We start from the raw sequence: 14,126 nt of genomic DNA, 5'->3' as shown, positions 1-14,126 counted from the left end.
CCCAAAAATAATACAATGCAGTACAAACACCAAATAAGTGTCTTCAAGTTAGGGATTCTTTTAGTTGGTGTCTTGTCTCATATAGATGTTCTATTTTTCGAGTTCTTTTTAAATGTATTCTCTTTGACTCTCAAAACGTATGTCAACTTTTCATCACTAAAATTTCTTGGACAATTTCTAGCCAGTGTTCCTGCTCCTGCTTCCCCACTACTCGGACCTTATTTGAATTAGAAAATAAACAAAAAAAGAAATAAAAATAATTAAGTGACCTTCAAAGTCAAAATTGGACACACAGCGTTGTCTCATCCTCTTACTCTTGTCATATGAATATGAAGATATACAAGGAAATGACTGAAATAATTTGGACCATTTATATTAATTTAAGATTAACACCACAAACACGTCAGAAATTGTCATTTAGATTAACAACGCTGGTACTGCAAAGGGGCTAACAGAGTCCGCATACCATGACAAAGTAAAAACTACTTAGGTGGGATCTGCTCAAACTCTTGTAATCTTTCCCTTACTCGATGCTCAGTCTCGTTCCTGTCCTTTCTCCTCTCCGTGGTGCTCTGCCATGTCGACCCGTGAAGAAGGAGCTCCATCTCGGAGTCCAGATCCTCTGCACTGCTTCACAGTGTCTCCATGGTGTATCCTCTCCTCCTCAGCACCTGGGTGGCATCTTGTGCACTATCGTATGTGCGTGTTCCTGAGTCCCAGTGAATGTGCATCTTGTCCAACGGAGTCTGGAAGCAGACACCTTTTTCCTTCAGGGCCCTCTTTACTCCCGTGTACGCCTTGTGTTTCTGGACAACCTCCATTGCGTAGTCATGGTCAAATGAGAGACGCTGCCCTATGATCATTATGTTCTTTCCTCAGGCCTTTTTCAACACCATTTTGATATTAAACTCCAGGACATTTACCACTATGGATCTGGGTGGTGCATTCTGATCTGCTTTACAAACCAGAGCTCTATGGGCCCACTGGATCTGTAGGTTGGTGTCCATGAGTGCAAGTTCAGTTTTCAAAAGTTGCTCCGCGAAATCACAATATCCTTCTTTATCCCCGGGTACTCCATAGATGCGGAATTTTTTTCATTGATTTAATTAAGGCGTCTTTCATAGCCATGTTAATTGTCTCCATCTCATCAATTTGAGCCTCTGCTTCTTTCAGTCTAGTTCCATAGGCCTTGATTCATATGGAATTAGCCGACAGTTTTTTTTTCTCATCTTGGGCCTGGAAACTCCACATTAATAGCTAAAAGCCTATGTTAAAACTTGCATGGTGTTTGCAGTGTTAATTTCTTTGGCGAAAACTATTAGGAAAATTCTTCATCAACAACCTTTTTTCCAAGACAAAAACTATGATGACAAGCTAAACATAGATCTCGATGATTAAAAGTGAGACAAAATCTATGTCTCATTTTCGTAGATGAGATGTTATGAAAATGTTAGTGGTGGTGGACCATGGGACACTGAAAGCTAAGAAAGGCCATGCTTGTAACTATGTTCAAATGCTGCGTTAGCGACAGGCTGATGAACTCCAGTAAATAGTTGGCACCAGGATGTTTCACCAGCCAGCAAAAACACTCAGACAGGAGCAGTGTCAGCTGTTGGTGCAAGTTGTGAGCTGTAATTCACCAGTAAATAATCAGCTGTGTGTGTCTGATTGTGGATGGTGGAAGTGTTGAATGGATTTGTGGAGTTTGTTAGTAACAGCAATGGCTGGTAACAGCTCTGCTTGTTAGCTGCTGAATGTCAGCAGAGCAAGCAGCCACTGGCCACCAGACTTCATAGCTGATCCCCGCAGGACTCCACTCAGATTCACACTGTCTTGGGAAGGTTTATGGTTTGGTGCTTGTTAACAGGCAGGTAGGAGGCTCAGTTACAGCTGTGCTGTAAGTAAACAGTCTGAACTCAGATCAGATTTCTCTGACAGAGATGAATGTTTGGTTTTAATCACCAACTCTATGAGAGGACACAAGTTTAAATCTCCAGACCAACATGTTGCAGATTAATAAGAAAGAATTAAGGTTTTAATGAAGTTCTTTTTCTGCTTCTTAACAGTGAGATGGATAAATCAGAGTTTCCAGTGAACCTGGGTACAAATCCCAGTGGTCTCAGATTAGTTATTTGTGGTGTCAAAGTTTTTGAGAGCATTAATAGAGAGATGCTAAACTTCTCAAATGATGATCAGTAAGTGTGTGCTCCTAAATCACCCCTTAAACCTGTCAAAAACTGCTGGAGAAATGACAGTTTGTAAGTGTGCAGAAATTATTTGTAGTTGTAGAAAAAAATATCTAAATGAAATTTTTATACAACCTGTCACCTTGATTCTAATTTCTGGTACATGAATTAGCTTAACTGTATTAGTTTAAAGATAATATATATACATAATGACTAAAAGTTGACTAAAATGTCATGAATTTTTGTTGACGAAAACTAGACTAAAACTATGAAGGATAAAAATGACTACAATGTGACTAAAACTCTAAACTAAAATAGCTGTCAAAATTAACACTGGGTGTTTGAAAGATTTCACCATTTACCAGGCAGGAAGGATCTAATGATGCTATCCAGTTGCATTATGGGAAGTTTAAGATCCAATATTGTTGGAAGTGATCCACACTAGAGGCAAAACATCAGCCTTCTGTCTTTTATCTGTAACTTTATAAAGGTTCCCAGTTAGTCCTCATCATGTTGAACTCAGCTTCTCTTGTGTCCGGGTGATAACTGGGTGTTGGTTTTTTCAGGGGACAGCTCTAAAAGTACCCGGGGAAAGATTTTACCTCACATCACACCAACATGACCCCCAGTATCAGTATTGCTTAATTTTTCAGTTTGTTTACCAGCATTAACTGTGAGATAGTGCATCTCCAAACCATGATAATGTAACTTTTTTTAAACAAAAGGTTTTTAAACTGTTTGCTATGATGGATTTACTATAACAAGCATGTTCCAGATCTCTGCAATGTTATTCCCATGACCTAAAACTTAACTGCAACAAATGGCTGTCTTGTACTTGATGGACTAATTGTTACAAAGCATTTTCGTTAATAACCAGCTCTAACAATTGAAGGGCGACAACTAACAATTATTTTCATTATCGATTATTCAACCTATTATTATGCCTCCACGCTGGCAATAGCCATGGCAGGATAATGTTTTCAGATTGTCCGTCCGTCCGTCCGTCCGTCCCATTCTCATAAACACAATACCTCAAACGTTTTAAGTGAATTTCTTCAAACTTGGAAATAACATTAATTTTGTCGCAGGTACTCATAACTGTACCTGCGACTTGACAGGTTCAAGGAGGCATACAACCACAGGGTGGCAATTCTAGTTTTTCATTGCTCTCACTGTATTTACACAGAAACTGACATAATATCAAAGAACAAGGACAACAAAGCAAATCAAGTAAATGTAAAGAATAGATAGGACTGTTACGTACATAGGTATGCAAAAAAAATGACAAAAAAAAATGTGACTTGTATATGTGTACAAGTCAAGTTGTAAATCTTACAAATAGTGCAAAAAATAAATACTGGATGGATAGATGTGGACTGGATGATTATGCAGAGTATGTGCATGTATCACTCATTCTTGAGAACTGTGACAAGACCATATTTTGGATATATTGGACATGGATGTAAGCTGTGTGTGCAGCTCGACTGCTTCACAGAGGCATTGAACCGCTAGACAGTTATCCTATTTTTTTTCAATAAATTGTTTTGTAAATAAAATGTCAAACAGTAAAACATGCCCTGTGTAATTTCCCAGAGCCCAAAGTGACTTCTTCAGATGGTACATTTTATTCACCCAAAAGTGAAAAAATCCAAAGGTGTTGTTTTTATTATCACGTGTGAGAAAGAAAAGCATCGTATTCTCACATTTAAGACGCATGCAACCTGCAAATGTTTAGCTTGGCAGTTAATTTTCTGTTGATTGACGAATCGAATAATCGACTAATTGTCACAGCTATAAACAAGTGAACACGTTTTGTCATAAATTAATGATTACAGATATACTGAATAAAAAGTGTATAATACAGCATTTATGTTTGGTAGGATAACGCATGTTTAAAAATGCTTTTGAGTCACATATGTTAATCTCTACAAACGTGTGTGTTTGTGTTCAGCCTCATGTGTGAAAAGAGGATCTTTGAAGTGATCAACACCTCACAGCATCCTTTCTTGGTGAACCTGTACGGCTGCTTCCAGACTTCAGACCATGTGTGTTTTGTGATGGCCTACTCTCCCGGAGGAGACCTCATGACACACATTCACACCAGCATCTTCACTGAGAAACAGGCCTGGTTAGCACACACCTCTGTCTGTAAAGTTCACTGACATGGCAGCAAAAATACAGGATGATGATATTTCCATCACTTTCTCTCTGTTTAAAGGTTTTATTCATCATGTGTGCTGCTTGGTCTGGAGTTTCTACACCAAAACAAAATAGTTTACAGGTGGGTCCTTCTCAAGCTGCTCCCAGAGCAGTATTACATCATACCTTGCTGCATGTTGGGAGCATGTTGCATTATTTGGTTTGTGTCTGTCTGTCTGTCTGTCAGGGACCTGAAGCTGGATAATCTGCTAATGGATGCAGATGGTTATGTGAGGATAGCGGACTTCGGCTTGTGCAAAGAAGGTAAGAAAATTAGAATTTCTTGTCATTTTTTAAGGTCCAGTAAAAGCCAGACTCTTATGTGTGATGTAAATGTTTTGCCTATAGTACATAGCAATAAGTCTACAGGAATATCCATATCACACTTGGTACAGCAGTGTTCATCTCATGACAGGATTTTGTGTGTGGAGGCTCAGATATCTAAGCAAGGCTTTGGTTTGTGTAGGTATGGGTCACGGGGATCGCACCTCAACATTCTGTGGCACACCAGAGTTTCTGGCCCCAGAGGTGCTGACAGACAACAACTACACCCGCAGTGTGGACTGGTGGGGGTTTGGGGTCCTCCTCTATGAGATGCTGCTGGGGGAGGTCAGTATAAACATGCCCGCTAGTTGCTAAACCGAACAAAGCAAATGCAAAGCAAGCAGATATTCAGGGGAGCAATTAGTTTGTGTCCATTTAATTAATTGAATACAAACATATGACACCTTTTAAGTTGATATGGTGGACTTGTTAGCAAACAGATACATATTTACACATTCAGCAGGTCCAGTGTAACATAAGCACTCATTGGGGGCCCATGTCATTGGTTCGACATCCCATTAGTCCAACTGTCCGCGGTGCTGAACGGCTCGCGGCGGGCGTATGGTGTGCCGCGACCGGCTCTGGGTCAGCTGGGAAAGGCTTGAGGTGGAGCAGGCGAACGGCTTATGTGTTTGTCACTTTCTTTTTCATTTTAACCCACACCATGATCTTTTCCTGACCCTAACCAAGTGGTTTTTGTGCCTAAACCTAACCAGACCTTAACCACAGGCCATCATGATGATTTCGGAACGGACTTCGGAACAATGGGTTTAATGTGGTCAGAACAATGGGATGTCGAACCAATGGGCTGTCGGACCAATGGGCAGTTCCCCTCATTGGAGTTGTGTTTGTGTCCACCTGATGAGTGGGGGGGGCTCACACATGCTGCAATAGCTGCCTGGTAAACACGGGGTTGGGCGCTGGGTGTTACTTTTGTGCCTACTCTATTCCAACTTTCGAGGGCGCAGGGGCAGGTTGCATCTTAAGTTGCTAAGTGGCCATAAGCAGCACTGTATCATAGCCTACTGTTACGTTGCTATGCTAAACCAGGCTTGTGAAACCTCATTAGCTCTGTTTGAACTCTTTTTATCTCAGAGCATTGCCACTGCGCCCTGAAAAATAGGCACTCGGGAATGTGTGCACGCTAGAACGGCGTAGCTCTGGTGTTTGAGCATGCCTGCCACGTGTCTACATTGAAAACAATGAATTAGAGGGCGCAAAAAACATGTTTTCATGGTTTCCATGAACTCCTGATGAAAATATCTGTCTCTTTAGCTGCTAAATGCTCCACTATGTTCACCAGCTAGTCTAATTATGTCTCTCAGCTGTTAAGTGCTGAGCAGGTACTGTACAGTGGGTTTTAAGGGGGAAGGGGATCTTTTTGGGGTCAGTGCAGACAAAAAGAACAAATACAGTAATCTCATTGTATATGTGTGCATGTGATTATTGTTTTAAGACTGACTTAAAAAACTGTGAACCAGTCCTTTAATATGCATGGAGTACAACAAAGCTGGTCCTCCCTGCATATCTGTACACACCTTTCAAATATTGATCCAGTGTTCAGCTCAAATGCAGACACGCAGTAACTCAGGTGATTTAGCTGTACTGTAATACAACCACAGAAGGAGCAGAATCTATGAGAGGAGCATTAAGTTTGTGTTGCCCTCTGTTCTCTTTCAGTCTCCATTCCCAGGTGATGATGAGGAAGAGGTGTTTGACAGCATCGTCAATGATGAAGTGCGCTACCCTCGCTTCCTTTCTCCTGAGTCTGTGTCACTCATTCAAAAGGTTGGCCTCCTATCAAATGGATCTCAAGTCTTCCACAGGAGTTTTCTCATGATCTTTTATACGGGTGTCCTGCTCCCCTGTGTACTGACTCCCCTTCATTCTCACTGTGTTTTAGCTGCTGCAGAAAAATCCTGAGATGAGACTTGGAGGAGGAGAGGAAGATGCTGCAGAGATCAAAAGACACAAGTTCTTTCAGGTCCTTATCCAGCCAGACACTGCTGACCACCTTACACTGTAACCTCTTAACTATAAAACATTACAAGTCTCTGACTGATTGCTCTTTAGACAAACAACAAGGGGTGGGAATCAGCAGAGGATCCACGATACACGATTATTGCAATTTTTAAAATGCTGCAATATGCTGAGTATTGTGATAAAATAAACAGCGGTATTCATTCATTTTCCATCACCACTTATCCTGTTAGGGGTCGCAAGGGGGCTGGACATTGGGCAAGAGGCGGGATACACCCTGGACAGACTATCACAGTGCTGACACATAGAGACAAATGATCATTCATGGTCACATTCACACCTACAGGCAATTTAGAGTCACTAATTAACCTAACCTGCATGTCTTTGGACTGTGGGAGGAAGCCGGAGTACCCAGAGAAAACCCGCACTGACAGCGGGAGAACAGGCAGACTCCACTCAGAAGGGCTTCCCCACCCTGGGATTTGAACCAGGAACCCTCCTGCTGTGAAGCGACAGTGCTGCACCACCATGCGATATATTGCGTTTTATTACCTTTTTTCAACTGTAAATTATGTCCCCAGAGGAAAACTTTGTCAACATAAGTTTTATCTAATAACATAAAGTTTTCAGTCTGTTCATCTCACTTCAGTCATTTTTTTGCAGCAGCAAAATGTTAAAGCAATTGATTATATTATTCTACTAGGCTACCTAAAGATTAAATTGAATTTGTTATATTAATAATTTATATGATAAAAAAAATCAATACCTTGCACTGTCTGACAATACGATATTGCCACACAAAAATATTGTGATACCATGCTGCACCAATTTTTTTCCCCTCCCCTACAAACAACTGTACTTTAACTTCAATAGAGAGCTCTTTAATTTAGTTCTTTACTTCATATTTTCTAATTCTCAGAGCTCTGGTTGCCCTCCCGAGATGAAGAGATTTCAATTTCTTGAAAATTTTCACAATTTTAAGAACAAAGAAATTTGACCCAAAAAAGAAGCAAATTCTGGAAACACTGTGGGCACCCCTCACACTTACGCTGTGTTGGTGAGGTGTACTGCTGACAACATTAGAAAAAATAACTGTTGTGGAGAGTGATGAACCAGCCGCCGGCTTGAGTCAAGCTCACACCGGCCAACTTTTCTCTGCACCGTTCTAAAGCGGTTTCATCTCATCACAAACCTTGGTCTGAACTGGACTTAAAGAACATCTTGAGGGAATTTCCTCAAAATTGGCACAAACATCTACTTGGACGCACTGATGTAATGATTAAAATACTGATTAGAATTTGGTGGTCAAAGGTTGAGGTCACTGTAACCTCACAAAACATGTTTTTTTGGCCATAATTCAAGAATGCATATGCTAATAATGCAGACAATTTCACACAAATGTCTATCAGATAAAATGATGAAGTGATGACATTTTGTATCAAAAGGTCAAAGGTCACCAATTCAGATACTGAATTGCAGTTAAAATGAAAGTGAAAAGGATTCAGTTCAAATGTAAGCATTGAAAGATTGTGACGTGCCAATTTAAGTGTAAGCGCTGAGTAAAGTTGAAGTTCAAACACTGAAAAGAGTAGGGATGGGAATCACCAGAGGCTTCATGATACAATATTATTGCGATTTTAAATGTGTTGTTCAAATAAACACAAGAAATTTGTGCTCTAGATAAAGGCTCAGCGCTCAGTGAATAACCTCCTAAGCCCTATGATAAGCTATTATGGCAAGGCTTAACTATACAGACCAGTGAGCAGTGATAACTAACATGTCTTTGGGGTCATATGGTAGGAACCTCCTTTCACCAGTGTTTCGTCTAGTTGGTCCCACGACACCTCCAGGAGGCTAGACATCTAGTTGGTCCCACGACACCTCCAGGAGGCTAGACAGTGATCTGTGGCATCCCAGAGACACTCCCCTAATGCCAGCTCTCACTGCTCCCCGCACCAACCCAACAACCTCCTTTACCTTACTTACACATGGCTTTCTCAGCCCAAACAGCACTGCCACCTTCAACCAAACTCAGGCTCCATTTATGCGAGCTCCAGGTAGTGACCATGCTGATACTACCTTTCCTAGCACATTTACAGATGTGATATGCTGAGTATTGCAAAAAAAATAAAAATTACGATTTATTACCTGTTTTCAACTCAATTAAGCTGGAAATGTTTGTCTAAGTGAAAGTCTTGAAAGAAATTCCTGCCTCTTCAAGTGTATAAACTGAAGGAGGATGTCAGTGAGTGTGTTGGCTGAGATAAGGAAAATCATGTATGAGCTAAACTGTGTTTAATCAGATTAAATGTCAGAAATTAAAGCTGTGGAACTGTCAGTGATGTGTAAGTGCCAGAAGCAGTTGAATTGTTTGCGATGAAGAGTGAGAGATCAGCTTCTTTAAGTGACAGCTTACGTGTAAGCACTGAAAGCAGTTGAGGCAGTTTGTGTATAAACAGTAGAGTTGAAAGCAGATAAAATGTTGGCTGCTGTGGAAAAGATTAAACATTTCAAACAAGTCAAATATATTTTTATTGTAAACCAATGTGAGCAACAAGGTAGCTCTTCCACAGCACAGACTGCAGATTGAATGTCAGTTTTTTGTAAGTTTGAGTTTGTTTGTTATTCATGCTTTTCATTAACCCTTTGTCTGTTGACAGGGAATGGACTGGGGCGCTCTCCTGGCCAAAAAGATAAAGCCTCCCTTCCTACCGGTCATCAAAGCACTGAAGGACGTCAGTAACTTTGATGAGGAGTTCACTCGCCTCAAGCCAGTCCTCACCCTCCCACGAACGCCCTGCGCCCTCACTGCCGAGCAACAAGAAATCTTTGCCGATTTTGACTTCTCTTACATGAGCTGACCAGACCAGAAACTACAGTCCTGCCTTTTTCATGTCCACACAGTTCCATATTTCCCGGTGTCACATCATCCATGTTGCCTGTTCACTGCAACACACCACAAAGTCTGCAGGCTGCAGCCAGGCTCATTCTGCTGGAGAACTGACTCATTATGAGGCATGCAGGGTATTTTAGTTTTTACTTTGTTTTCTTTGTTTGTTTATGCCAAATTGATTTTGAAATGTTCCATGCCGACTGTTTCTGTCATCAAGCTGTAGGATCAAAAGGCTGAACATTTATTGTTTACACTAAATGAACTATATCACCAGTGCAATATTTTTACAAATGGACATTGCTCAGTAATGTCAAATATCAGCACTGCCCTCTGAATCTGAACTGTAAATATTTGTGCTCTTAATGAAGAAAACTGAAGGCCAAAGAATGAATGTACAGTCTGCTATTTAGTGCAACCATTATACATCCATCTGTTGTAACCTCTTATGTTGTTGGGATATTATATACTGAAAATAGCCAAATAGTTTATAGAGATTTATCAGTCAATATGCCGATTTTTAAGTAATACTCTCATGAAGATTATGCTTATATGAAACAAACCAGCCTATATGTTAAGTGTAACCTGCATGAAGGTAAATATTAATGAATAAATTTATATCTGCTGGACTTTAAATGACCAGGAAACTCTTCATGAAACATTTATTTATTGTTGTATAGTCATTTCAAAGTAGTAAAAAATGTTGCATGACAGTGTTGCATATTATTCAGAAGTACACAACATTAATTCATATAAACCAGAGCTCTCCCTGATAATGACTCAGTCCGACTTTTGTCCAATACTACTGCTGTGCATTGAACTCAACACCACATTTATTGCTGTCTTACAAGGTTACTATTGCACAAGGACATGTTTAAATGGAAATACCAGACGATGTATTGCACTCTCAGCTCTCTACTTACTCTTAGCTACTGTTCCACAGTATTCTTCCACTTACTGAACTAAAATAGTCATACAAAAATCTAAAGACATTTTCTGGTTCAAAATTGTTTAAAAATTATATACAGTATAAAATAGCTTGAAATGCTGTCCATTGAAAGTCAAAGCATCTTGTACATCATAGTTGGATTAAATGCTAGAAACAATACAACACAGTTTTTACTACTTTCATATTAAAATCAACTGAGGTTTGCAAAAAATGATGAAAAAATGTAATTTGTCATTCTCTCACTTCAGAAACAGCTTTGTTTTTAAAAGACAAAAGCTGCTGAAGTAGGTGGACCCTGTAAAACCTCTGCAGAATAAATACGACTCAGCAATTACAGCAATTTATCACATAGGAGACAGAAGTAAACTTTCTACACTAAAAACAACATATGTACCATTTTTAAAAAGAATTCCCCGACTTGTTCCTCAGGATCTGATTCCAGTGAGTGAACAGAGAAACCATACCAACCATACATGTGGATTCTCTACACATGCACCTAAAACAAGTATTTTTAATCAAATGTTTAATATTTGACATGTATTAAAAGTAAACTTCAGAGTCAATTTAACAGTCCATTAGTCAGGTTTACCATGTGTCATGGTAAGACCAGAAGCAAACATGTTATTATGTTATTACTGCTCACGTAAATAATTCAGTAGAGGACACAGCACAGGAGCAGGAGTTGAGTGGGATGTATGTGCATAAACAAAGACCAAGCTTCAGTCAGCAGGGCTTCATCACTAGCTTTACTTGGAACCTTAAAAGAATAGTTCACCCAAAAACAATATAAACTGAATATAGTACGCACCTCCCTCAGCTGTCTATCGTTCCAGATAGGGGCGGGTCCAGGGGGTGGCAACCCTATCTGCCCACTCAGAGGTGGAACCTTAGGCTAATTTATTTTCGTTGGTACTTTACAATGTGATTTGGGCCCCTTCTTACACCCAGCACAAAGCAGCATTGCCAGTACTGACACAGTTTTACAGTTTTTGTTTTCTTTTATATATTTGCTGCAGTGACAGTACTGCTCTCACTGCATTACTCTCAGCAGAAAACTGCTCACTTCTCCAATCTGCAAAATCCACCATATAAATAACACTGCAACAGGTGCAGGGCCACCTGATTTTAAAGGGAATGGGAGACACTCTGCCTGGTTGAATTCATGTTATCCCCAAAACAGACCTAATTAACTGAGACTAAATACAGCCCTGTTTAACTAGCAACAGTGGAGCTGGATACGCTCTACGTGCACTTGCAACAGGCACTTTAGACTACGTGCTTTAGATGGTTTAAATAGGGCTTGTATTTCTTAATGTGCATTGTTTTCTTTCGTATGTAGCCTGCTTTTGGAGGTACACTTTCTCTCTGAGGACTTAAAGAATGATATGTATGGTACTTATGAAAACTTAAACATTACATTTGTCTGGTGACACACTATTGTGTTGTGACTGGTAGGTCTACTCATCCTTTAAATTAAAATTTTAGACAAAGGAATGTAAGGAAACTCTAAGATAATGTTAGTAGTTAAAGTAGATACAATATGTCTCCCACACTCATTATTCCAATAGCGTAACCCCCCTACATAAGTAAGTGCCCCACATGTCGGGAGATGCCACTGGTTTCAGCAAAAGTGTTCTATTGAAGGGCATAAAGGTCAGCAGGGTGCCCCCCAGAAAAGCATGTCAGTACCAACAGGGCTCAAAAGAGGCTGATCAAACAGCATAGGTTTTCCGGACATTTTATAACCTTCTTCACTGCCATTTGTTTGGCCTTCGTCAAAGTCTGTTTGCACTGATACACTTCAATTTTTCGGTGCTTCGCTCTCCTTAACGCCATTCAAAAGAAACCTTTTCTGGAGCCACAGAAAGTCTGGGGATTTGAGTACAATTTATATTGTTTTTGGCTGAACTAGTCTTTTAAAATCAAACAGCAAAGTGTCTGTTTAAGGGGAATGGTATTACATACTTGAATAGTTGTAAACAATTGTTAGAGTAAGGACTGTAGTGCTGGTAAACTTTTGTCCACACAGAGATGGTAACTCGGAGCAGGTACATCATTCTGTGGGTACACAAGACAATTTTTACTCTGTTGACAACCACTTGAGAAGAGGAGGGAAAAAACAGGAACTGTGGGCAACAGCAACACTGCAGGAGAGATGTAAGAAAAGGTAATGTTGCAGAGTTATGGAAAAATAACAAGTGTCTATATAAAGGTAAACTGCACACATAGATAGTTTATCTCCCAACTTTGTGGTCAAGTGTCTGATCCTAAAATCCAGAGAGGTTGTTAATGAGCGAAACCCCTCTCAATGTGTATTAATGTCCTAGACTTGGTCGCTGCCCTCCCTGAAGTACACCTGTTCCCACACCACTGTGTCCCATACACAGAAGAAACCCCACAGGTTGTGGAAGGTGCCTCGGTCGAAGGGGTTTTCATCAGCACCGCAGTGTTTTAGGTAGGAGATGCGGTGGCGTGACATGAACTCCCAGGTGGTGGTGTTGAGTGAAACCAGGTAGAGGTGGGAGCCGAGCAGGAGCAGCACGATCAGCGAGAGCAGAGCCACCAGCACGGCCACGGCCAGCAGCATCCCATTGGTGCGCAGCCACAGCTGCCAGGTGGGCGCAAAACTGAAACCCGTCCTGATGAAACAAAGACATAAGCAGTCTGTTGAGGCTTCACAACTGCAGCATAAATCTACCAGCTGAGTGGCATGATTGATGGTGACAGTGTTGTACTCACCAGGCAATGTGCAGCCCCCACAGCAGCACCAGCAGCTGGACAGCAAGGTAAAGCACGAACCAGCGGTGGTTCCTCTCACCAACACAGTTCTCAATCCAGGGGCAGTGATGGTCGTAACGGCGGACACAGTGCTGACATGTCTGGCAGTGCTTTGATCTCATTGGCTGCTGCTGAGTGAAAAGCATCAAGATTAACCCTGTTGTTTTAACACTGGTTATGCGCCAGGCTTGATTATACCCTACACCAGCCCTGACCAGTGTTCTGTGTGAAAGAATGCATGTGAAAAAAATTGCTGCTGTTGCTCTTCAGCCTGGAAAAATAAGTTGTAATGAGGTTTCGGAGGCTGTAGACCTTGAATGAACCATACACACAATGTCCCAATGAAAATGTTTGGGATTATGATACATGCTTTCCCTCCCAGTACTGTCTTATTAAATAAGTTATTACCTCCGCCAAGGAGATTATGTTTTCGCCGGCATTTGTCTGTTTGTCTGCAAAATAACTCGAAAAGTTCTGGACGGATTTTAATTTTCAGGAAAGGTTGATAATGGGACAAGGAACGGATGATAATTTTGGTGGTGATCGGTTGAAGCGAAGTGGATAAAATAATAAAAAGGCGGGAAATCCGAGCTGCTTGCCGGAGGTCTGCGCTCTCCACAGCGCAGCGATGGGTCGGGTCCGGGCATTTTTAGGCAATTCTGAGCAACAAGCAGAAGAATTGGAAGACATTTAGGAATTTAGCAACACAGTCTGCCTTTTGCATCAGCTGAGGCTTGAACTCACAACCTGTCAGACTAAGAATCAATTTCTATCTCACTGAACTAATTAGTCAGTGACAATTCATGTGTAGCTTCACAAA

The 14,126-nt window shown here is 40.8% G+C and overlaps 2 protein-coding genes and 1 long non-coding RNA gene across 5 annotated transcripts in view; 1 reads left to right on the top strand and 2 right to left on the bottom strand.

The window, feature by feature from the left end:
* The window catches only part of pkn3 (protein kinase N3), a 39,135-nt gene extending 29,582 nt beyond the window's left edge, over window positions 1-9,553 (top strand). Inside the window, exons 16-22 of one of the 2 annotated variants that reach the window (XM_050052396.1) lie at window positions 4,138-4,314; window positions 4,405-4,467; window positions 4,573-4,649; window positions 4,852-4,994; window positions 6,390-6,497; window positions 6,613-6,693; window positions 9,350-9,553. In XM_050052396.1, the coding sequence (XP_049908353.1) occupies window positions 4,138-4,314; window positions 4,405-4,467; window positions 4,573-4,649; window positions 4,852-4,994; window positions 6,390-6,497; window positions 6,613-6,693; window positions 9,350-9,550 (850 nt within the window). In that variant the 3' untranslated portion in view covers window positions 9,551-9,553. Of the gene's footprint in view, window positions 1-4,137; window positions 4,315-4,404; window positions 4,468-4,572; window positions 4,650-4,851; window positions 4,995-6,389; window positions 6,498-6,612; window positions 6,732-9,349 lie in introns of both variants that reach the window. The other variant, XM_050052397.1, reaches the window with a different exon arrangement.
* The window catches only part of LOC126395185 (uncharacterized), a 523,086-nt gene that overhangs the window by 210,343 nt on the left and 298,617 nt on the right, over window positions 1-14,126 (bottom strand). The window lies entirely within an intron of this gene.
* zdhhc12b (zinc finger DHHC-type palmitoyltransferase 12b) overlaps window positions 9,585-14,126 on the bottom strand; it is a 10,687-nt gene continuing 6,145 nt past the window's right edge. Inside the window, exons 4-5 of one of the 2 annotated variants that reach the window (XM_050052424.1) lie at window positions 13,268-13,437; window positions 9,585-13,167 (exon numbers count right to left, since the gene is read on the bottom strand). In XM_050052424.1, the coding sequence (XP_049908381.1) occupies window positions 12,852-13,167; window positions 13,268-13,437 (486 nt within the window). In that variant the 3' untranslated portion in view covers window positions 9,585-12,851. The remainder of the gene's footprint in view (window positions 13,168-13,267; window positions 13,438-14,126) is intronic. The other variant, XM_050052425.1, reaches the window with a different exon arrangement.

The sequence above is a fragment of the Epinephelus moara genome, chromosome 9 (genome assembly GCF_006386435.1).
Source record: "Epinephelus moara isolate mb chromosome 9, YSFRI_EMoa_1.0, whole genome shotgun sequence".
Classification (NCBI taxonomy): domain Eukaryota; kingdom Metazoa; phylum Chordata; class Actinopteri; order Perciformes; family Serranidae; genus Epinephelus; species Epinephelus moara.
The sequence above is the reverse complement of the archived record's forward strand: the minus strand, read 5'-3'. Positions and strand labels throughout refer to the sequence as shown.